Raw genomic sequence first — 25,526 nt, 5'->3', positions numbered from 1 at the left:
CTTTTCTTTCTCCGGCGTAGATTCGGGCCTCCCTCGTTCACACACCCGCCCCCCTCCCCCCTTCCCGTACTGTCAGGCTGTGTCCATCTTTTGCTCTTTCTCTCCCTCTGTCAGTCCTCCACGCTTCTCTACCTCGGTCTCCTTCTCTGCCTGCCTTTTTTTCCCCTTCACTGTCATCACGTATTGATCTCCATTTCTTCCTCCTACACTCTGCGGTCCCTCTGTCTCTTTGTTGTCACCCTTCCATACTATGCATTCACTTGACTCTTTCATTCTCTGCCTTGTTTCATGTCCTCCCCCTCTTGGTTGGAGTGACACCAGGAGTTGTAAAAAGTGAGAAAAGAAAATGTAAACTGATTTTACAGCCACTAAGCCATCTTCTGTCTGTCTCTCTCTCTCTCCCTCCGCTTTCTCCCTTCAGTGGGCTGAAATAAATGGAGGAGCAAAAGGAGAGGAAACCATCGCTGAAAGTGTGTAACAGCTTTAAGGGTTATTTATGGAAACCATTAATGCGATATGCTCAATGTTTGCCAACACTCAATGACACCTCTTTCTAAAACACACGGGCTAAATATGCTTCATCTTTCAGAAGCCCAGGCCTGTCTGGTTACACGCTTTAACCCAGGTGTCTTTGCACAGACCGATGAATTCAAACATCAAATATTTACACATCTTGTCTCTTTTACAGCTGTTTTACTTGGCTGCCACCAGCGTATGGAGCCTCGAGTGAATAATCATTTTTCCACTCAAGGTTTTTTTAAAAAAGAAAAAAGTGGTTATTTTACATATTTAACAGTTATTTTAAGTCGTGTTTCATTATCCACACCTCATGACCAGGGGTTAGGTATTAAATCCTGTGATGTCCAGAGATAACTGAAAACATATTCCACTGTTGCTTTCTGTCATCTTCAGATACAGGAAAATGTGATTGTTATTATATTGGGATATTTCAGAAACAATAAATAGATTTTTCTTAGAAGACCTCAGTCTACAAATGAATAAATTATTGGTTTTGGTTTGCAGCTCTATCTACTGCACACACACACACACACACACACACACACACACACACACACACGGGCGTGCATAGCCATTTTTGTCAGCACGCTGCACTGATTTCCACCAAAGCTTTATCCCCAACCTTATCCATAACCAGTTCATGCCTAATCCTAGCCTTAAAGGAGCTGCATGTGAGAATATTCATGCATTAATATCATTTAATGCCAGTGAATGAACAGAGCATGAGGTGACTCAAAAAACTGACTCTATATGAACTGGAGTCGGGTCGGATTTTCTGCAAAAAATCTCAAAGTTGTGTTGTGAGTCGACCTCCTGTGTAAACACCGGAGGTCGACTTCCGCCCGCCGTTACCAAGGTAGCGAGTAATGAGTGACTTGTTGAGGTTTTCATAGGAATGGAGTCTGCAAACGTCAACAAACGGCCGGCTCCCGGCACAACACAGACTGCAACAGAAACCCTTCGAAAGCGTAAAAAGAGAAAAAAAGAAAGTTTTATCGAGAGAAGCCCATCAGGCCAAACCCGGAAAGTGAGCGACGCTGAGCGAAGACTAGAGTGTTGCTTTAGTAACCTCATCAGTGTGCATCTCGACCAGGAGTAAAACACTGCAGTCTCATCAGTCACCTTTTTAGCTGCAGCCCAGGCTGGATGCTTGTGGCTATTGCTCTTGTGAGCATAAGCATAAGAATGAGGCTGCAGTTAAAGGAATAGTTTCACCGATTAGCATTTAGCTTTGGATTAGGAGAATAGGGCTAGTATTTTTGAAAAATTGTGCTTCTCAACCTCAGTTTCCCCTGAGTCGAGAAATATCTTCATTCTTTTTTTTTTTGTTACATGCCCACCAGTCTGAGCCTTGAAAGTGCAACGCTAATTCCACACTTTTTAGACTCGTAGGGGGACGGGACCTCATTCCCAGAATGTAAACAGTGTCCGCCATCTTTGCTAACAGTTGCGCTAACAGGACCAAGTGTCACTCGTGGGCACGTAACAAAGAAAAGAATGAAGATATTTCTGTTTTTCAAAAATACTAGCCCTATTCTAGTAATACAAAGCTAAATGCTAATCGGTGAAGTATTCCTTTAATACATGGCCACACGTGTCGCTATAGAGAATGTTTTTTGGAACCTGCATTTAGCTGCTTTGAGTTCTTTGAAGTACAAGAGTTAATATCTTAGAGCTTGAGAAGTCATGATCTTTGCCCTCATGACGACTGCTGGTCCTGTCAAGGTCAGGGTTTGTACTAGAAAAGGACTTAAACGCGAGCACACAACGATTACTTACAGCTGTAGTAGTAGTGACGACCGGGTTGGAACTCAAACCCCAGCGAGAAGGGTGTGAACCTTTGGATCTTTTCAGAGAAGCGCACTGGTCCAAATGGGGCGTAGGGACTGTTACACTCCCATCTCTTGATGGCGCCCCTGGTCTCCACACAGCCCTGGAACGTTGCCTCTCCCACCAGGTAGAGGGCGAGCGTCTCCGGCTGCCCGGGTCCCAGGGTTTCTCTGTTTGGATAGTGAGGACAGTAGATGTCCAGGTAGTCGTTCAGATTCACCTGCACGGACAGATCGCCCGAGGCCAACCTGGAAGACAGAATGACAACGGCATTAATGTTTCATGTAATGATTACATCCAGGAATATTTGACTGAAGGGGAATGAGAAGCGGTGATTAAACATAGACAGACAGAGAAAGTAATTCCTTTGCGCCTGGGGGAACATGGATTGTTTCAACAAACGGATAGTTGATCAATATTACATATAACAATTACACAGGGGGAATGATGCAAAGTCGTGCTTTTAAAGAATGTTTTGGGAGTTGATACGAGATCATGACAGGCAATTTCATTTCCAGACAGTAACGGACGAGTGTTTATAGCAACAGATAGAAATCCTTGCATGCTTTTCAAGATCGCTGAGGGGAATTCAGTGTAAAATAAACTCGACTCCCTCTGCCTTTTTTTAAAAATGTTTTTATCTGCTGCTACACAGATGAACACTGGTGTGTACAGACTCAGAGCGGCCGTGCATGTGCATGCACAACAATGTCTTCAGTCAAGGTTGACTGGCTTAAGGCATAACAACAGCAACTCTGGACAACACCGCATCATTAGAACAAAAGGGCTGCATAATGTATGCGCCTTTAGAGTGTGGGTTCTGTCTTCTGTCAGCCGCAGCATAAAAAACTTACCCATTTACAAACCAATATGGAGAAAAGGAGCATCAGAGGAGAGGACTCCAGGAAGCACATGTAGGACAGAGAAAGAGACATACATGGATGGTGAAGAAGATTAAAGGAGCATGACAAGATGAGGGGAGAAATGGAGGGAAGAAATGAGAGTGATGGAGCGAAATGAGACGGGGGCCCAGAAAATGACAGAGGGAACCTGATGAAAACAAATTTGCTTCAAGAGTTTCAGGAGGAAGGGAAGCCAGCGGAGAAGACACAAGGATGAACAGGTGTGGAACAAAAAAAACACATAAAGTCTTTTAATTAGCAACCCCAGAGTGTCTGAGCAAGAGACGCTGAGAGGGGGGGGGCAGGACGACAACAGAGTGGAAGATGAAGAGGAAACTGACTTTAATTGGTCTCTTCACATGAAATGTAGGAGAAAGGAATGAGGGGCAGTATGTGGCTTTGGCAGAATGTTCAGGTCTGTCAGGGGGAGTCTTTATAGAGGGGTGACAGAGCGGAGGAGAGAGGACGGGAGTGGTGGGAGTCAGTGAAGGGGAACATGGGAGGGAAAAAGAGCGGAGAATGGGAGGGGGAAGAGGTGGCGGTGGCGGCGGGTGGCAAAGTACTCTCAAAGTTAAGCAGGCAGACAGAGAGGAGACCAAAAGAATCAATGGGTGGAAGAATTGAGTGAAAAAGGAGGAGACAGAACTGATGAAAACTGAAATGAAACAGATAGACGTGACAGGAGCCGGTCCAGCGAATCTGCAGAGGGTTTAAGACGGATGGAGCAGTGAGAGGAGAGATGACAAGACATGGTCGCAGGGAAAGAGGAGCCTCAAAAAATATGAAATCTGTAACCTGATTGCAGGTGTGACAGTGCACGATAACGGAGTATAAATGCTCATAAAAAGGGAGTGTACGTCATGTGACTGCAGGTAGGGCTCGGCGATACTGCAGAGTACATCGTCACAATAGAAGAAATTTACATATCAGTCAATAATCAGAGGAAATGGACAGAAAACAACAAAAACGCAGAAACATGAGGCAGCACATTTAATACCAATTACATGTTGCGTCTCAAAGTGTGTTTTCCACCTATATATAGATTAAACACTTGGAAATTAGACCATTTCTTGCTATATATTGTTATTGAATTTGACCTACAGTTGCAGGTGAGCACCTGGAGGCAGGTCTCAACAAAGCTGCTTCCTGCTTTCCTGCTCAATAGCGAGCGTGCAGAATTGGTGATCTATCAACAGGACAGGACACAATCGATCAGGTTCCCCTGCTTGAGATACACATACAGTCACCTGATCAATATCCCTGCTGTAAATGTGTGTGTGTGTGGCCACGGCTGATACCTCTATTCACTTGTGTGTAGTAATTACAGCGGGATAAAGTCACTAAATTGTTTGGTTAAGAAAAAAAAACCCAGACACGTAAGCCAGAGTGAGCTCACACACACACACACACACACACACACACATCACATATTCTCTTCATATAACCTGCGGTGTTTTCTGGAGCCTCTCTGAGACACACAGATATTTACTTAGGTGCACTAGCTGTGTGTGAAGTGTGTGCGCAGATGTGTGCATGTAATAACAGGCGTGTGCTGTGTCAACACGTCAGTCACCCGCAGCCTCTTCTCCACTGCTCAGGTCCCGTTTGCACCACCCAGCTCCTCCAATCTACATTCCTCCACCTCCTTCTCCTCCCTCTTCCTTCACAAACTCATCTCTTTCTTCAGAAGCCGCCTCTCGTCCGTGCTCTGACTCCTATTTCTGACTCATTTCTCTCCTCCACGAGCCCTCACATGAGCCTCCCAACATCAGCCCTGCGCCATACTGAATGCACGGCAGCAATTACAGAGACGGTGTGCTCTACTGATGTCAAACTGTCAGCCTCCTTTTTCCTCTCCTCTTCCCTCTTCTTCCTCCCTCTCCCATCGTTCTGGCCCTGGTAGGCTTGGGTACACTCTAATTAAACCCGCCGTCCTCCTAGTTCTGCCAGCCACCAGGCAGCGGAGTGCAGTGACAGCACAGGGGCATCGTGGGAGCATCAAGGTGCTGTGGGTGTCAAAGAACACAGAGCTGGAGCAGCCCATCAGTGGGGAGGGGGGAAGCCTGTGGACGAGGAGGAGAGGACTGGTTTGGTCCAGTGTCGTAAAAACACAAGGGAGCGGGCACAAGAATGCACACGCACATTTAAGCTCGTGTGGGTGTGTAAATACACACAAAAAACACATGGTCACACACACACACGGGGACATGAAAGTACTTGAGAATAAAACATGGTCCATCCCTCACGCCAGAGGGTGATCAGTGACACCCTTCTGAGTTCTTGTGCAAACTCTTGGTTGATAAAGAAAAATCTCACGAGCAGTCACATCAAAAACAACATGCCGCACTCTTCAGTGGAGAACTTGAAAAGACCAGCATTTTTTAAATCATTACCGGAAATCATATTCAAAATTCAAAAACTGAACATAACCGATGCTCCACTGATGTGTGACCATGTAAATGTACATACAAATGCAGTGTTTTTTCTTAAAAGTGTGCGCGCGTGCGCGGTTATAATGAAATTCAGGGGCTTGACTGTGGCAGAGACCTTTGATCCTTTAATATGAGAGAATAATTAAAGGAGCAACAATCCTTCTACACGGCCTCGGGAATACAGAACAGATATTCCATCACACGCAGCAGCTGCAGACTCCGCATACTGAACACGCTGGGGCCCTTAACACTATAAACATTTGGGATAAAATATTCTACTACAATGAAAATGCTGAGAACACGCTTACACTATACTACGCATCCCAAATGAATCAGGAGACTGCCTATCGTGGGCGCGGGGGTTTTAATAAACACTTTCATGCTTGTGATGGTATGCTAAGCAGCCCGCTGCACAACTCTGTGTGTTCCTTGTAGTGATGACAGGAGGCCGGAGGCTCGGTGGAGTCTCAGTTCATCAGTGGTTAATCACAGCAGGTTGACCGCTGACTCTAATCACTATGGTGACCGAGCACAGCACGCTGTGGTCATCCATGGATGGGCACAGCTTCGGCTTCTACGGTGTGAGATGCAGAAACAGTATTTGGTGTAAGGGTCTTGGTGGTCTGGTGTCAAACTTTGTTGTTTCAGCCTGATTTTCTGGCTGAAAACCCAGTGGGGGACAGACGTTACGACTCGCCAACTGAAATCTACACCATGTCTCGCCATTAAACAGCCTTTTCCTGCTGGAAACTCTATAATAACGCACCAAGGTCGAATGGAGAATATTAGCATATTGTGAATATTGCGATAGTGATCCTTCATTTAGATTTTCCCAAGTAACACAAACTTACACTATGAAGCTGCCTAACAGCCATCTAAGCTTCAGGTCACAGAGACACACATTTCATCATCTACCATTCACACTTGCAGCCGTCCGCCTATGCAGATGACCAGTATCTCCATAGTCTGAGTCTGTGGACCATGTGTGTGCAACACTTTCCAGTCCAGTTGGTGGTAAGTGCTCGTTTTGGTCAAAACAGAAAGGTAACCATGGAGATATGCTTGAGGTCCTGTGTCCGTCACTATCCAAATATGTACAACTCAGCGCTCAAAGAATACGAGATCGTACAACGGAGGAGGCTAAACTGCTGGAAGGAAATCACCGTCACTGGAGCGACAGACCAACGCTGACCCTCATTTAGGGGAAAGACACATGCAGAAATGCAAAGAGACTCTACAGATACTGGACGTGGAGAGTATGACTCAGGCCTAACAGCTGATAGTGAAGCTGTAGTTAAACTGTAAAACAACACTGCTTTCACTTTTGGTCGCCTTCATAAATGCCATGCCTCACTGAGGTCCACCGGGGTTCACTATGGTCTGTGAGATGTGAATTATAGACGGCATGCGAGGAACTTCTGTGCACGTCCACGTGGACCTTATGCATGGACAGAAGCAGACACTGGTATGTACTGTATGTGTGAGCGCGACAACTCTGTAGACATGGAACATGGGAAGTACGGAGGCAGCTAATTTTAAATTTCTCCTCAGTTCCTTTTAGAAAACTTCAGTACATTTACATCATGTACGATGGTTTGAGCCCAAACTGCCTTTTCAAACATAAAAACGTGATTTATTGGCAGTTTTGTAATGTCTTCCACAGTGTTGTGCGTCATAAACAGAAATAACTGCGCAATCAGTGTCGGGAATCAGCTACAGAAAAGAAAATGTATGAAGGAAAATAAAAATGTCTGTCATGAAAGCACAGCGAGAGTTTTTATGTTTACAAAGAAACCAAAAAACGCACATGAGCAGGTGAATGAAACCTGCAGCACATAATGGGAAAACAGGTGTGTACGGGAAATTGATGACACGAGAGAGGTTCCTGACAAAAAGACCCTGAAGACACAACAGGGAAAAAGGAGGAAGGCATATAACTAAGAGAAAGAGAGAGCTTTGTTTCCTCTGGCTTTCAGGTTTTACTAATATTCTGAGGAAAACCGGAAAAGAAATCATACCACTGCAGCGCTGCAGTCACAGAGTGAGAGGAAAGGGATTTTGTTTAGCCATTATTGCAACTTAAATACATTTCTCTTTGTTTTCTGTCTTATACTTGATCTCTCTCTGCATGGACATGAACTAAGCAGGATAACCCCCCCTGTAGCCGACCCCTTACACTACTGGTGCCCCATTCCACTGCGGCACAAAGCCACGCTGTGTCCAGAGCCCAAACACCAATGTTGTGTCTAACCTGGTGCTTACTCCCCCTCAGTGCACACAAACAAGGACTAAACCCCCTACCTCTGACCATCTGCAACCCCCCCCCCACCAACCCACTTGTCCAGCTGGTCAAAAATAAAAAAATACCCCTTACTTAGCACCCTCCACCTCCCTCACACCCTCAGGACGAAGAAGTGCAGAACCCGCGTCTTTGTGTCATCGGTCTGTGGCCAATGCGGCGATCAAGCGCTCCTCACAGCGAGGAGATAGCGACTTGAGGGGGAGCAAGCTGTTGCTCTTATCTCCTCTTTGTGGCTTGTTATGCTCAGTGAGTCCATGTGTGTCTGCTTCATTCAAGGTCAGCAGGAAGTGTAGCTCTGCTCCATGTAAGTCCATTAGACGCTTCTCTTTCCTTTCCTGCGACTCCTAATCTGAAACACGGATGTAACGGGAACTTTTTTCCAACTTCTACTGGCCGGTCTGCATTTATTGGGTTTATGTAAATTCAGAGAGCCCACTTGTTCTAGTATCTAGTGTGCATCAGGATCTCAACCCACAGACGTAGTCTTTAGGTAGACATTCATGGACACTCACTGTTGGGTATGCAGTAAAATTGCTGGCACAGCCCTAAAAGAAAAACCTCACTGATCTGCATAAGGTGAGGTCAGTCTGATCAGATCTGCCAGACTGATCCTGGCAGATCCAGACCACCCCCTGCATGAAGAATACAGGTTGCTCCCTTCCAGACGCAGATATCAGGACTGACAGACTAAGAGATTAATTTGTCCCTGCAGCCAGCGATTAGACTTTTAAATGACCTGTTGTAATCTGGTGTGTTTGTGGTTGGACTGTGAAACAAATTGCCCCCCAGGGGATAATAAAGATTCTTGAACTTGAACTTGAACATGTGTTTCCTGCTTTATCATCATCTGTTTCTCTCTAAATTTAGAAACGTGCTGTTGAAGAAGACCTGAAACAATAAGAAACTATTAATACTGATGTTATAAATGGGGTTCTTCTTACAGCGAGTGGAGTTGCCCCTTCCTTCCTCGACTTCATATTTCAAACCAGAAGACGAGGTCCATTTCTTATATACAGTCTATGATCTGACCATGTTTTTCACATGAATGAAATGCTTCTGTTCACACACACGCACACGCACACACATAGATAACTGCTGGCCACTATAGCCGTGGGTGTACGTGTATAACCTGGACGACATGATTGGTTGCACCGTTCTTGCCCTGCAGGCTCCATTAATGGACCAGAAGGCATAGGGCGCTCACACCATTCAACCCCTCATTCAAACTGCTAAAATCAGCAGGCTGCCTCACGGAGCTACACACCCTATCCATTTAAATAGCAATAAAACACTAAGACACACACACACACACACACACACACACACACACCTGCAGCTTCAGGCCCTAAAAAGCACTCCCGGTCTCAGGTAGAGACAGACTATTTTCTGCCTGTTACTGCATAGGTTTTCTTCTCCAAGTGTGTGTATGTGTCCATTCCGTGGGACTCAGCAGCACAACGGTATGTACAGCGATGACCATCAAACCTGAAGGAAATTGCACGACTCGGGTCCACGGGGTGCATCAGTATGGAAAAGAATCAATCGGAACCATTTTGATATGGCTACAGGTCTGTGGAGAGCGTCGTCGTCGTCCCGCGCTGAGGCAGAGCTCAGCCGCACACAGAGGCAGCTCTCCGTGTGAGGTCTGGGCCGGTCCTAAAATAACCTTTCCAGTGACTTGTCCTGGGTGCTATGAAATTACTGTCCACAATATAAAAACGGACAAGGGTGCAATGCTGCTGCCAATGGATCACTTTTATTTCTGCTGCTGAAGGTGGTCGGTGTGACTTGACACTCTCACCTGCTCAGTGTGAAGATGACCACACTTTTAAGAGCGTGAGGAGGGAAAAAAATGGAGCACAAGAGTTTCAGATCTCATGCAGAAAAAAAAAAGAAGTAAAGAAAGAAACGTGCACCGGCGAGAACGCATCGCGTGCGTACACCAAGAGGTGCGTGAGGGGGTAAATAAGGTCAGATGTGCCGTTGCCAGGACAACAACCAATTGGAGCCGGGATCCGTGCCAAGCCAACGCCCCACCCATCCATCCTTCACTCCCATTCGCCCTTTTTTTTTTTTCCCCCTTGCATCCCTCCGCCGGACAGCCTAAACCTCAGAGTAATGAGTGCTCTCCATGTTTCTGCAGTCTAAATGGAGATGCAGTGTAAATACAGGGCTGATTTGTACAGGTGCCAGGCTCGGATACATAAACCTGAATATAGCGACAGTAGCTCTCGCTGCTGAGACGCTGACAGGAGAAGGACGGGACTGAGAACACGGTGACAGCCATGATGGGTGGACACCAAAAGCCATGATTCAAAACCATTTATGAAATCTATCAAAAAGTGTATTGCTAGAAGAGTGGCAGCCGGGCTTATTTACTGTGTCAACATCATTTGTCTCATGTTTATGGACTAACTTTGCCGTGTGGAACCTTCAGCTTTGCAGACAGAAGGTGCACATAAATTCATATTATAGGTTTGAAATGACAACACTTACACTATAGGTTAGTTGTGTGGGTACTTTTTTGGGGGCTAGAAGGAAACGGACAAACTATTTTTCTATCGATTTGAAAGTTAAGCCTTTAAATATGTGATTTTACTACAGAGAGCAAGATGTTAAAATTACATTTTTCTTAAAGATTTGTCAAATGAAGATTTTCTGAATATAGCTGTTGATTTGAAGCTGGAAGAAGAAAGAAAATCTCACATTCAGAGAACATCAGGTTCCAGCTTCTTGGGTGTTAAAATGTTCACCATTTCATATTATTAAAAAAACAAATATCTTTGGGGTTGATCAAACAAGCAGATAAAAGACGTTTCACAATTTGCTGACATTTTATATCCCCAACTGAGCAGATGAATCCATGATGAAAATAATCATTACTTCTAATCCCATGTTGGTCTGGACTTGTCGTCCCTGCTCCCCCTCTGTGCCGTCGTTAATTCTCAAGTCGTAAAAAATTCATCATTTTAGAGACTGGACCGCTTCAGAGACGCTGGATCCCTTAAGAACTCCATTGGCATTGAAATAAATGTGTGCTAATGTTTGCATTATCTACGACACGCGTCACATGACGTGCTGTTGTCTTTAACTGTAGACTATCGGTGTCATCTTTTACTTTTCCGGTCTTTCAGCGAGGTCCACCTGCATTATTGGGCTACAAAGACCCACATTTACTCAGATACACTCCTCACTTTAGTGAAAAGGGCACTCTCAAAGCAAATACATGCATACAATAAATCAGACTTGACTTAGAGAATCCATTATTCACTAAGTGGGTCACACTTCAGATGCTGTAGATACTCTCTCTCTCTCTCTCTCATTCAGACTCTGTTTCCCTCTCTCTCTCTGTCTCTCTCTCTCTCCATGATGTGCATTTGTTCACTTTCCCTCTGCGTCTGATTATTTGGTGGTCATTAGCAGAGGAATGGCCAGTTAGAGAACTGGAGCTGTCCTTCAATCCATCATTCATTCAGTCAGCCTGACACACACACACACACACACACACACTGTTAAGACATGTCAGGGAAACCTGCCCTAATACAGCCAACAGCCCTGAATTATTTAAACAGAGGGAAGCAGAGAAAGGGAGAATATGGGGAGAAAACGGCTGGAGAGGCAAAGGAGTTAAGGAGTAAAGAGAGTGAAACTGGTCGTCTTCAGACTCCTGGAGAACTTGTTTAAAAACTTCTATACTCGGTTTCATTCCCATCTGTTTTCTTTCACCCCGTCTTCAGCCTGTCTCATTTCCTTGCCCTGACAGCGTGCCTGCCTGCCCGACTCCTCCTCATCCTCTCCTCCCTCCATTGCTTCTTCCACCACCACTTCACCCCCCCCCCCCATTGCCATCTTTCTCTCTGTTTATCTAAGCACTTTCACGGTCACTGCTTTGGAATCCCAGGAGTCTAAACTGCCCCCTTTGCCTCTCCCTTCTCTCTCTCCCTCTCTCCCTCTCCATATTTCTCCGTCACAACGGTTGAGATTCATATCGCTCTGTGAATCTATGAAGCTATGAAAGGTTCCCCCCCCGTTCACCCTCAAGGCAGCCAGCTTTGTCCTTTTCTAGTCACGCACAGCTGCCGACCCGCCCCACACTCACACATGAACAAATTCACACCGGTCGGAGGAAGGCGAGTTACATCGATATTGTTTACTACCAATCACGACGGGAATGAAAATTAATGAAATGTTACTAAATATAATGTTATTTACTCTGTAAAATCTTTATATCCAGCTCGAGTGAATTAAAATGAATGCGTTCGACATTTAGACTAATATGTTTGGACGCGCAGTCCAACTTGAGGCCGGATGCCCCCTTAATTTCTTCGAGAGGCCGGTTCAGTTCCACAACACTGATTAAGGGTTTCGACACAATGAGAGGGAAGGAGTGGGGGGGGGGTGGGTTTAGGAGCAGAGAGGAAGGAAGTGGCGAGGGTCAAGAGAAGAGGTGCAGACGTCAGTCCCGCATAGTGCTAACAGCAGCCCGACTGGGATTAACTGATTAATTTGGGATTAAAAATGACTGGTCTCTACTTGAGGTAATGAACCACAATGACCCATAAATTACAAGATTAACACACAGGAGCTAAAGTATATGCGAGTGTGACATAGTAACACAAAGTCCACCGGGAATCGACTGCAAAGTAAGCAAATAGCCACAAAAGTGACCTCTTTCTTTAGCTGTGTGGGACTTTAATGAAGAACATGGCTTAGAATAATCTTCTGTTCTGAAAGGAACCTCTTTAAATAAATAAAAAAAAAAACTTTTTGACTATGCTTTTGTCACTGGGTGTATTTGAGGGAAGCACACATTAATTCCACAATAATAAACATGCAGCATCTGCTCCACTGTTTTGAGCGGGGCACTGCATAGAAGAACTCCATTTCCCCTTGAATGGCAGAGCAATGAGATTCATGAGTTCCTCGGCTTCAAGGCCAGAGCTATGGAGATTTGGGACAAGGCTATTTCACCTTTTTTTCCCCCATTTGCCACAACTCCTGATTCTCCCAGACAGTGAAACACAACCATCTGATTGTCCCTGATGCATATGACAAATCATGCATTTGGACAGTGACAGAGCGCAATTCCATTTTAGAATTATGGTTTACTCAAAAATGTCAATAAATGTAAAAGCTAAGACTTTACAGTTTGGAACAAGTTTGTACAGTAATATAACACGTCAGAAGGCCCAAGTCTGTTTTATTACATAACGATGGTCACATGGAGATGCCGTCTAACTATCATGTCTGTCTTAACCCGGAATAACAACGTTAACATAGACTGAATAGCTTTTCTTGCTGTAACGACGTTATGTGTGACTGTTGGGCTGGTAGTGTTAGCAGATCCAGAAACACAGCACGATAAATCACACACACACACACACACACACACACACACACACCACGGGCTCTTCTATCTTACACAGCACAGCTCATCAAGTGTCACTGCTTGTTTCAACCAAAACTACATGATTACAATGAGGTGTGGTCAAGTGCATTGTTATCTTGAGGCAGCAGAAAACCACTGTGGCAGTGACCAACAAAAACCTGGTCTGAATGTACACTCACTTGTGTTACACACCAGCACACGTGTGCTTTAGTGCTCCTGTTAAATGCAGGTGAAATGCCTTATCCTGTGCAGTCTAACAGAGTTGTTGTTGGGACAGAGGAGCAGTAGACGATGGTGGCAAAGGCTCCACTGAAGAAAGAATCAAATACCTATCCCTCAATAAAGGGCAGTAACTTAGCAGATAATTGTTCACCTCTCTTTCCAGTTTGTTTCCTGCATGCACCAATTAAATAACAATTCACCAGACACTGGTGCACATGGCTTTTTAAAGCAATGATAAGCAAAACTCTGATTGGCTGAGATGATGTTGCACCCAAAACACACCTGTGAATAATCCAGACAACATGAACATTTTAATGAAACTTTTGAATTGACCTTCAATTATTGCGTGTTTAACCCAGGGATTCCACTAAATAGCACGACACCGTGTTGCCTGTACATTTAAATGACTTTTGTGTTCTTTTCCATTACATTCCCATTCAGGTGCAGGGATGACCATGCACAGGTGGATGTCAGTGGCATGGTATGGATGGGTTATTTTGGAACCCTCATGAATGGAACTGTACCACTTGGTACTAGAACTAATCCGTCATTCAGACATCAAGGTTCTCAGGTATCTCTGAAGTAACTCTGAAAAATATAAATTAATTCTGATTTCCTGAAAATCACCGACAAACACTGGATTTGAACAAAATGTTGATGAAATACGGAAAAGCAAAAAACAATAACATACAGGCAGAAAGAAAAATAGAGCTCAAGCTGTGCATTACAGAAAATCTTGTGGTACTGGTTATGTCTACAAAACTCACACACACAAGCATGCACACGCACACCAAAACCATATCTCCTCATCATCTGCACGCGTCAAAAACTGTGCACTAGAAGAGTTTAAAAAAATAAAAAATTATTTATACCACATTCCATTCATGTTTTGACTCAGGTGAGGAGAGTTCCACTGTAATTTGACTACATGCATACAGTAACCTGTCGTAACACACACACACACACACTTAAAGTAGAGTCAATATCAAATGAGGTGTCATCCCTACAAGGCTCCTCCTGGAGTTAGAGCAGCTACTATTGGTAGTACGTGTGTGTGTGTGTGTGTGTGTGTGTGTGCGTGCGTGAGAGGGGCTCTCTCTCAGTGTGTGTGTGTGTACTGGTAAAAAAGGGAGGGGCAAAGGGGAGGTTTTGCTCCTCACGCCTGCTCGTGACAGTGATAGTAATACCTGCTGACATCCTTTCTTCCTTCTCTCTCCCTCTCTCCCTCTCTCTCTCTCTCTCACACACACACACACACACACACACACAACTCATCCCTCTATCCCGGGAGACCTTCCCGAGCTGTTTGGGGAGTTGAAATCTGTTGACTCTTTCCCTACCATTCCCCCCTTAACGCATTCTCCATCCCTCACTCTATACACTGCAGGTCTAATGTTTTTATCATCTCTGGGGGCAGACTAGAAAAGGAAACAGAGAGGAGAGTGTGTCCATTCATATGTGGTATGTGTGTGTGTGTAAAAAAAAAGAAAGAAAGAAAAGAAACAGCAGAGGAATGTGTGTGTCTCGCATCACTGGGGGCTGGAAAGTGGGCTGTGCTGCCATACTTCTGGGAGGCAATGCCAAAATAATATGAGTTTTTGCTCCGCCATGGAAAAAGTCTCCAAAAGTCATGCACAATTATCTACATGATGAAACATTTGTCATGTTGTCATGTGATCCAGCTCCTCTGGAAGTTACAACACACACGGTAAAAGAAAAAAAAGGGTATTTTCTTTAGAACGCAGCAATAAAACTCTTTTCTGACGAGCACAATCATTTATTTATTCTATATAAGTTGACTCCACATACGTGTACACCCTCTAAACACACATGTACACGCCCCCTCAAGAATGTATGCTTCTTGCCCATGAAGCACACAGAGGAGCTTTGTTTGTATCATGTTAGTGAGATTATGAAGTTTGCTCTGGTGTGACGACACACCCTCCCAATATTCCTTTTCCACGCGTTCTGGATTCAGACCATCACACAAGACAAACTGTACTGCGCAGAGTACGTGACACTCCCATTCATTTAAAATTCACTTACTCTTTCAAAAAAATGGCCAAGTGTAGAATATAATTGGTAATTAGCAGACAAAAGACAGCAACTCACAAAGGCATGAACATGAGGAATGACGCAGCAGTATGTCCCCCCCCCCCGTTTTTTCTCCCCCTGCTTTCCCACTGTTAAAGGATTGTTCCAGGGAATGAACGTGTGATTTCATTTACAAAGGTGAATCTATCTTTATAGCTTTTTTTCATGGCAGGATTACAGAAGTACGTCATGCACACGGTTAATATTTCTTCAGGTGATAAGAAAATGTCACGTAAAACCATAACGATACTTTGTGACATGAGCCGTTATTTAAAAAGAACAGTTAAGCCTTCTCTTCTGCACTCTGATCCAATAACATGCTGCACCTATTAAAACCTAGATATGGTTATTAAACTCTATTTCGCTCTCATTCCTCTGATCTCACTGGCTACAACACAAGGTTTGACACGAAACAGATTTTTAAAGATTTATGTTAAGAGTGAGCAAAACAAATGTTGAATCTGAGTACTAATAAAAAGATGGATTCATGAAAAGCTGTCCTATCCATCCTATCCTACACTATCTCTGCGGGCGACAACAACAACATTCATATTGTAGCCAAGACAAAAACACATCATTGCATAAAGTTGCTCTTCTGTTCATAAGAATTCTAAACTCCACATTCAGAGCAGGGCCAATATCTGTGGAAATGAAACTGCAGGAACCGTTGTGCGGTGAACACTGTCTGGAAAAAAAAAAGAAAAAAGGAATGGACTGACGCAACTGTCCTTAAGCACCTTTGAAGACGGGAGAGGGATGATGGCAAACATGTCTCAGTGTCCTCCTGACAGCGAGGAACCTTGTGCGGCACAATAATCCAGATTCCTGCTCCTTCCCTTTGCTCTGCCTGGGTCAATACTAATTCAATTTCTGTCATAGGAAATTCCCCGGTTGCCTCTTGGCAGGATTTCTGAGCCGAGTGGAAGAGCATTGTGTGAGCTTTCATGTAAGAGAGTGTCTGTCTGTCTGTCTGTCTGTCTGTCTGTCTGTCTGTGCCTGCACACGTTTGTGTGTGGGGGACATTTTTAAATGTACAGTACAGACATGGCTAAATAAGCTGATAGTCTCCATCTTGGTCAAGATTAAATTGACACAGTTTCCCCAAATTCAGACCGTATGCACTCTCATGTGCCAACAATTTCATTTTCAATTTGTAAGTCAAAGCACAACACAGTCAGCCTGACACTTACAACAATGCCAGCTCACTGAATGATGACTGAATGAATGAATGGATGAATGGATGGACAAATGAACGCCCTCCCACTCAGTGCTAACCGACAGACCTTAACCACCACAACCAGCCTCTTTCCCCACTCATGCAGCACAGCGGCCATTTTGTGCCAAAGCCCGAGCGCGCAGTGCCAACTGATCTGTGGACAGCGCTGAACCTCATTTCGTTCCACAGCTGTTCCACCGCACTTGGAGACATCCATACAATACAACTTATTATAGCTTAATGCGGCCTAATATTGATGTATGTGTGCACACGGAGAAACAGGGCAGAGAAATTGGGAAAGAGATGGGTCCATATGCAGCCTAGTGATAATGGGAGAAGCCCGCGATAATATCTGGGTGTTAAATTGGTATCGATTTACTAAATATCCTGACCAGGAGGAGAGCGCGCCCGTCCTTTCATGCTTGTATACCATGTCTGCTCCGACGGCTCCAAGCTGCACTGTGACTATCTGATCCATTTAAATTCAGATGTCCTCAGTGCTAGGCCTCAAACCTCGATTTTAACACAGTGTGCTCCATTCTCTCTCTCTCTCGCTGTGTATCTCAGCTTCTTGATTCAATTGCAAACATTACATTTGTTGAGCAATCATCTTGTCTTAATGTTACACTAATAAAGAGCGCAATGGAGGATTACTGATTGACAGAACCAGGAATCAGAGTCAGTCACTCTCCACCTACACCGCTGCTCGTGAAATAATTCATAAAATGAGGCCATGTGGCATTTCAGAGCAAACGGCAGAGTTGCACAACACTATCGTCACACCCCACCTTCCAAAAAACAAAAACAACAGGAAGAAAAAAAAAAAAACAGGCGTCCAAAGGCAATAACACGCCTTTTTCCTTGAACACATTAGTCACACCTAAATCCAACTAACAAGTGGAAACAAAACAATGACCTATTTAGACGAGAAGCCGGCACAGCGGTTGGTAAATGTTCCCACAGCAGCAAACCACTGGCAGGAATGGAGGACCTGCTGCTGCTGCTGCTGCTGCTACTTACTGTGAGCAGAAAAGAAAGTACATTAAAAAAGAATTAAAAAAGAAAAGTAGAAAAGATAAAATCATATGTAAGCTCAAATCAATTTTAAAAGGGCTGGGTATCCTGGAACTTTTTTAAGGTTTTGTTTTTCCAGTAGTGAACTTTATCAGAGTCCACTGTTTCTCAAGGAAACAAAGACTTCCCTTATACAGTATGCAAACCATAAACTCAACACACACGCACACACACACACACACACACACAGGCTGGGCTCTATTATTGTTAGGACACTGTACTGACTTCTATTCATTTGTGAAAAACTTCTGACTCATTAGGACCAGGCTTTGGTCCCCTAAAGAACTACAGGTCCTGAAAAAGTCAGTGTGAAAAAAAGGGTACAAATTACACACACACACACACACACACACACACCTCTGACAGAGCCATTGTTTCACTAAAAATCAACTTCAACAGACAACAATGTGAGCAAACGTCAATTCACCGGCTCACAGATAACTAAAATCACTGCTCGGCATTGTTTTCCGACAGAGATGAAGAAGCTCAAGTGTACACAAAGTCGACTCATCCACAGTTTACCTCCAGATAATACACTCAATACCACACACACACACACACACAGAGCACATTTACAAAGACAGATAAGGTACACAAACACAAATCTCTGGATCTACACAGACCACAGCACTGCAGCAGCAGCAGCAAGTGAGACAATACCACTGACAGAGCGCGACAGAGAGGAGGGAGAGACACTGATACAGCCTGATGACAGATGAGGAGAGAGAGAACCAGAGAGAGACAAGGAGAGATAGATGGAAAGGGGGGGGGGGGGGCTGCTTTGTTAGCAGGACAGGGAATAAAGTGGTAATTACTTCACTGTGGGTTTGTTGATTATAGTTCAGCCAGGTTCTCCGTGTTAATCATTTACCAGGGGAAGACGGAGATTAGTAGAGAAACTGACAGAGAGAGAGGAGGGATAGCAGGCGGTGAGAGGAATATATTCATTTGCATGCACGACAGGCGACGGGTGGACACAAATGGACCTGTGGATGAAGAAATGATATTAGGGGGAGAAAAAAAAATTAAAAAAGAAATCAGTCTGAGGGTGCAATCATCTTCCCTGACAAGATGCAATTACAAGCAGTGTCTGCTTTCACTTTACTGTACGCTGCATGTGTCTGCTCGCAACCAGCCAATCGCACATGCACGTGTGCGCACGCACACACACACACACAAGCGTTAAGGTATGGTATGCGGAATGTGATTTACTCTGGTATTTAAACGAGATCATTGTTGAGTGCACACAGAGGGAAATGGTGCATAAACAGAGCAGAGATTACACGCAAGACTTATGAGGGCTGCTTTCAATAAAGATACAGAAATTCAATACAAATATTCATCTCCTCACACAGCCGTCAAACATGCTCCACTAGATTTGAGCTGCACCTCGGCCTCGCACAAACGGAGAGAGGGGGAGAGGGGGGAGAAGAAGAGAGGAAGAGAGAGAGAGAGAGTTCTGATGGGGTTTTAAAAGCTTTCAAGTTTGTGTCCAGACTTGCACACTGGATTTAAACAGGAGCAACAGAGAGCACAGGTATTCCTGTTGTCTAAGTAGGAAGGAAAGACAGGAAGTGGCACAAGAGAGAGCATAAGTCTGAGCGGTGATCCAGAGAAACTACTCAACACGACAAGCTCGCCTCCTGCCATGGAGGATAAAGAACCAAAAACAAAAAGGTAGAGGCGTGAGCCAAGAACGAGGGTAAATCGCAGGACAAAGGAACAGAGTGGCTGTTTCCAGGTCCAAGTATGGCTGATATTTATTCTTGTTACAAATCTATAAGCAGCTCATATGCAGAGGTAAGAGCCTCATTCAAGCCCTCTTTACATAAAACAAACACAAATGAAAGTTTCAGTGCTCCGACTAAACTCCCTGACAGCTTCTAAGTAAATTTATGAGGATTAATGTAGCACAGGAAGCAGACGCTGTTGTATCAGCAAGTAGGCTGGTCAACATATTCTGGTCCGATGGGTTTTAAAAGCACAGTATAGCACACGAGAGGAGGCTGAACATTCCGGTAAACTAAACTGAGGTAAGCGGAGGTTATAATATTTTACTAACCTTTAACTGCTCGAGGAAGTAAAACAACAAAAAAAAAGAAGAGAATTTCTCTCTCTCTCTTCTAATAAGGAAGTATTGCTGCGAGGGAGACATGGTTATAAAAAGGAAAGCTATCATAAACTCTGTTCATAAAATCATAAAACAGGGCAATCGAACCACTTGAGCCTCGCAATGAAAGAGGCCAGGGAATCTGATTCCACAATGCTCAACGCTGACCCTGCAGTCAGTCTATCACATTCATTTCAGAGCTCCATTTTTCAATCTGGAGGGTGCTAAATGTGAGCCAGTTAAAGTGTTTCACCGAGCCTTTGTTACAACCATATTAGCCATCAAAGAAGAGAGAAACGAGGCCCTTCAGTCTCCACTCCACTGCCCCTGCTTCATTAAAACCATAAATCTAGATGTCGAAGGAAAGGTGATGGCCACAGAATGTCTGCTGTCGTCGGGATTAAAAAGAGCCTGTTTGCTCACCAGCTCCGTTTTGTTATATATTAGCTCGGCCTTTAATGTAACAGCGGTCGAGGACGGGAGTAATGAAGGCGAGCGCAGACTGCTGAAATCGCTGCTTTTTAAAACTGTCAGAGCAACTTAGTTCAAGTGTTCAAAAAAAAAAGTTTCAATTAACAGCGAAAGGTCGTGGAAGCAAAGGTGAAGGTGAACAAAGGTCAGAATAACAACAACATTCAGCCGGTGTCTCCCTCACTTAAATATCATGTTTCTGCTTACATTAAGTCGACATTTCGGCTTCAGACGTTCAATTCATATCCAAACATCACTCTCCACTAAGTTCGATATTTTTTTTATTTTATTTTAATTCTCTACCAACTCCTGAGGGAAATATCCAGCTATTAGCCAATAAAAAATAACCGTTTTTTCCCTTTAATATCTCCAGTGGTGGTGCCGGCCAAGTCGCCTACACTACGTTTGCTATAAACAACGACTGCAGTAAAACTTAATGAGCACAGTTAAATTAGCGGTTTAACCAAAACAATAAACTTACAGCTGATAAAACAGAAGAAAAAAAAACCTGCTGAATCTGAGGATTTAGTAGTAGTTTAGTAGATAGTTAGTGTAAAAATAATGCCGCTTCATAACGCAGCTTTAACAAACGTGTCGAGAACTTTGGTTTGGCATATCTAACAGCAAGATAACTGTGCAGAAATAAACAGAGAAGCCAAAAACGTGGTTATTTTGTGCCATTTGCACCATCAAGAGTAGCCCAGCAGTGCAGCTTCGTGCCAACAGAGCAATAGCTCTCCCCTCCGTCCCTGTGCTCCTTCAGCCTCACCAGGCTGCATTTACAGGCCTCGGGACGACCTGTCTGTGTGGCAGGCAGCGAATAGAAAATATGGTATGGGAAAATGACTGGAGCTCAACTAATCACACTGCCAATATCCATCACTGGACAGGAGGGAGTTGCGAGCGATAAAAGGGGCGAAGGAGGTGTTGGAGGGGAGTGCAGACAAAAAATGAAAAAGGAGAGCGGGATGTAACAAGGAAGGTAATGGGTGAGGAGAGGAGAAGAGGTAAGTCCTAGTGATAAACCCGAGGGATTCTGGACCGGTTGCAGCATCACAGCTCCTCTGATAGCTTTGTGATTGGGTGGTGTTGCTGATGAGAGTGGTTCTCTGCCACAGTGGGTTAGCCTCCGCCGTCATGCTGATGGCATTGTGATTGTGTGGTGTTGCAGCTGACTGTGTGGCCCCCGACACAGGCTGTGTGACCGCTCATCCCTGAACCTCGAGGGGGGGAGAGAAGGTGCTTCCTAATCCTCACAGCGTTTCTCCCAACCATATTTCTGTAAGAGCCCAATTACAGGACTGGGTTTTTACCTACATGGACACACTGCATATAACCTCAGCTGATTCCAGTGCAGGAGTCCTGCAGACCTGACAAAAGGAGCCCTTGGAGAAATTATATCTCCCACATGACAAATTTTGGTCACACTTTGTGCATCCATGAATTTAAAGTACAAGTCAAGACCCTCCAGGAGTGTGAAAGTGGTCTGTGCTGCTATTCAAAGTGTAGTGCATGACTTTTAGATGTAAACAAAAGTCCGCTACATTCTAGGGGCGGGACTCACAGGGCACCTCACGATACAATATGTGATACATGGTCCACGATATACGATTCGGTCATAATCAGTATATTGCAAGACAATCGTACAGCGACACATCACGATATCGGTCTAACTGAAGAAAACAAAACATCTGTGAAAAGTGCAGGATTTCTCTATTTATTCACAACAAAGTGCATAAAGTCTGTCTCTTAACGTAGCATTCTCCACCATTATCCCGCTGTGAACACCCCCTTCTTCAGCCAGGTAACTGGAAGGATGACGATATCACCAAATCCATATTTTTACGCACCCTTAATACATTTAAACCCTTAAGAAAAGGATTCACACGATGCTAATGCAGCCTGACGTGACTGTTTCTCAGTGTAGTGGAGTTCAGATTTCCGTGTCGCCCGGCGACATTCACACACTGCAAACAGGAAGTGATTCATTTTATGGCAAGACAGATGGAGGCTACGTAAAGTGAGACAACTGAAAACACAAATAAGTGCCCACAAAATTTTTAGAAGTAATTTCTACTGCTCAAAAAACCTGGTTGGATGAAAGCTTGTTGACCCCACCCACCCCTGCGCTGCTGCTGTATACACACAAACACTCCCTCAGTCAGGTGTGATAGTTTTGCTCCACATAACGTGTTTTCAGATGAAAGACACAGCAAACAACTACTGTTACACCAGAGGCAGAGTAATGACATCATCAACAACAACAAGTCACCACAAGTTACGTACTGCAGCTTTAAATAAACACATCATCCATCCAGTGTTTAGGAAATCAGACAACATGGAGAGAGTCTCTAATAGGTCTGTTTTGCTCCTGTGGGGCAGTTGATGAACTGGCCCCTCCAGGTCTCCCATCAACCCCACAGACTGGAACACCTGGATCAGCAGGTGAGCCCGGCTACATCCGCACTCCTCTATTCTAAAAACACATACATTCTGTAGGACACGCCCACTGTCCACACTCCAGATAAATCAGATTCCATGTTTACACCAGCACACACATGGCGAGTGTCCCTGAATGGTCACGTGATCGCCGTGTTCAGGTGTTTATGTGGATTCTAAAAAAAAAAAAAACAGAGAAACATTTCTAACCCTAACCCTAACCCAAAGGCAAAACATGTGTGGAGGCCCTGCAGCTCTGCCATCAACCCCACAATTACCTGGACAGGAACACCTGGATCAGCAGGTGAGCATGACTCTGCCCTGCTAATGGCCCCAGTCAACTCCCTGTGTGTGTGTGTGTGTGTGTGTGTGTGTGTGTGTGTGCGCTCAGCACCATTCAGTACAAACATTTAAAGCAGAAACCCTTACTTTTGGTTTTCTCTGGGCAGCATAATCACTATGGCACACAGGCCGTGGACAGGTGAAAGCCAGGGTTAGAGTGTGGTCATTATGAAGATAAGTACCTGCAGGAGGACACTCTGTCTGTCTTTACTGAGACGAGGTCTTTTACTGCTGATTCCCCACAGTTCAAGCTCCTTTAATGTGAGGCACATATCAGTCTGATAGCTCCGGGCTCGCGGCAGGTTTTATGTAATCATACACACTCTGCACCCTCTTTTCAATTAAAGTACACAGGGACGTGATCTACTGCATAGCAGGGATTCTTTAAAACCAACTCAGGCTTGACTCATTTAGGAGGAATTATTGTGCAATAGCAATTGTGGCAGCGCAAGTTCAGGCACAGTCCAGGCCACATCTCACACTTTCAACAATAGACCTAATCCTTCATTTGGCCCGTGCACACAGGCAGTGTATACATGCAGCAGCAGCAGGCTGCACGAGCCGGAGCAAGAAATGCCTCCTCACCTCGTGTTTGTGGAATTCCAGAACACGGCGTGTCGCTTGGCCACAGCGGCTGAGATTATGTTGATGAGCAGAATCGCGGCTTTCCATGAAGGAAGAGCTCCCGGTGCCAACATGAGGAGGGAGTCCATCCTGGCCGCCGGGGGCCGCGCAGAGGCTGCAGTGTACCGGGTGGGGGGGCGGGGGCCACAGGAGAGAGAGAGAGAGAGGTGTGTGTGCGCGCGTGTCCCAGGTAAGACACGAACTCAGAGGAAACACAAACTTCTCTCAGCGCCTCAAACTTCTACGTCATCTGCTGCTGCAGCTTCGCATCGTGGAGAAAAGTGGTTCAAGTTGTTTTAAGTGATTTAAAAAAAGAAGAAGAAAAGAAGTCGTCACAGACAGCAGAGGTGGAGGTGAGCAGCTCCACGCGGAACACTCCCCGAGACTGTGTCCACGCTCTGCATGGCGCTGCTTTTACACTCACACCTGACGGTTTAAAGGTCACCACTGCGCGCGGACAACAGTCAGCGTCAAATCAAAGTGCCAGCTGCTTTGGCAGCAACAGATTGCAGCGCGCAGGGAGGGGCGTGGTCGCGCTCCGGAGGGGCGGGGCCCGGGAAACTTTAGACCAATCCGGTGACAAGGGTGTGGTGGTGTGTGAGTGTGAGTGAGTGTGTGTGTGCAGGGTTAAATGTTTGTGAGGTGCGCCCACTGGTGTGAGGAGTGTGTGGGTGTCCCACCCTCTGTCTGTCCTCTGTCCTCTGTCCTTTATCCTTTGTCCTCTGTCTGATCTAACACTGTGAACAGAAGTCAACTCATTTTGTACAAAAGAGTTCTGTCAGATATTATACAGTCTGAAAAATGTATTCATTTTATTATAGCACATAAGAGGAGCGAATGTAAATATGCTTCTTTATGCACGGTGCATGAGAAAATACAAGGAGACTGATGTGCAGGAGGAAGCACAGTCCTTCAGGGCTTTGTTGTGTGACAATACTAATGTGAGACATCGGGAAAAACAAAAGAATGAATATATAGAATAACAAAAATGCATAATAGGAAAAAAATCAGGGCCCCTCAACTTACCTCAACGACATACCTGAGGAGATATGGCTCAGAGATGCTTTGAATTCTTTCAAATCACTTTTTTAAAACCTCCTTTCATGTATAATCTATTTATCTCCAGTTTTAGTGTTGTTATTGTGTTATATTTATTCTGTTATATGCTCTGCTCGCTTTTGTTTGACGCTTTCTTGTGTTTTTATTGCTCTTTTCTGCTTTGTATTTTGACGGTTTGGCGTTCTCATTTTTTGACTTGTCATTCCACTCTGATAACGCGCTATATAAATAGTTATTATTGCCATTATAAATTAATTAATGTAATAAAAGTAGGAACAATCTTCACACTTGACAAATACTTCATCCTCCACATGAAGGTCACAGGGTGCTGTGCCAATCTCAGCTGACCTAAGGCGATAGGCGGGGTAAACCCAGATCACAGGGACACATAGAGACAAACAACCATCCACTCTCACACTCACAGTCAATTCAGAGTGTCCAATTTACCTGATCCTTAAATCTGCATGTTTTTGGACTGTGGGAGGAAACCGGAGAACCTGG

The 25,526-nt window shown here is 44.7% G+C and overlaps 1 protein-coding gene across 1 annotated transcript in view; it reads right to left on the bottom strand.

The window, feature by feature from the left end:
• Nucleotides 1-24,474, bottom strand: part of si:dkey-246i14.3 (ephrin A4) — a 39,079-nt gene extending 14,605 nt beyond the window's left edge. The window contains exons 1-2 of the mRNA XM_058648651.1: nt 23,928-24,474; nt 2,299-2,597 (exon numbers count right to left, since the gene is read on the bottom strand). Coding sequence (XP_058504634.1) covers nt 2,299-2,597; nt 23,928-24,055 — 427 coding nt within the window. The 5' untranslated portion in view covers nt 24,056-24,474. The remainder of the gene's footprint in view (nt 1-2,298; nt 2,598-23,927) is intronic.
• Between the last annotated feature and the right edge of the window lie 1,052 nt (nt 24,475-25,526).

This window comes from Solea solea, chromosome 13 (assembly GCF_958295425.1).
Source record: "Solea solea chromosome 13, fSolSol10.1, whole genome shotgun sequence".
Taxonomy (NCBI): domain Eukaryota; kingdom Metazoa; phylum Chordata; class Actinopteri; order Pleuronectiformes; family Soleidae; genus Solea; species Solea solea.
Note: the sequence above shows the minus strand (reverse complement) of the source record. Positions and strands in the feature narration are given on the sequence as shown.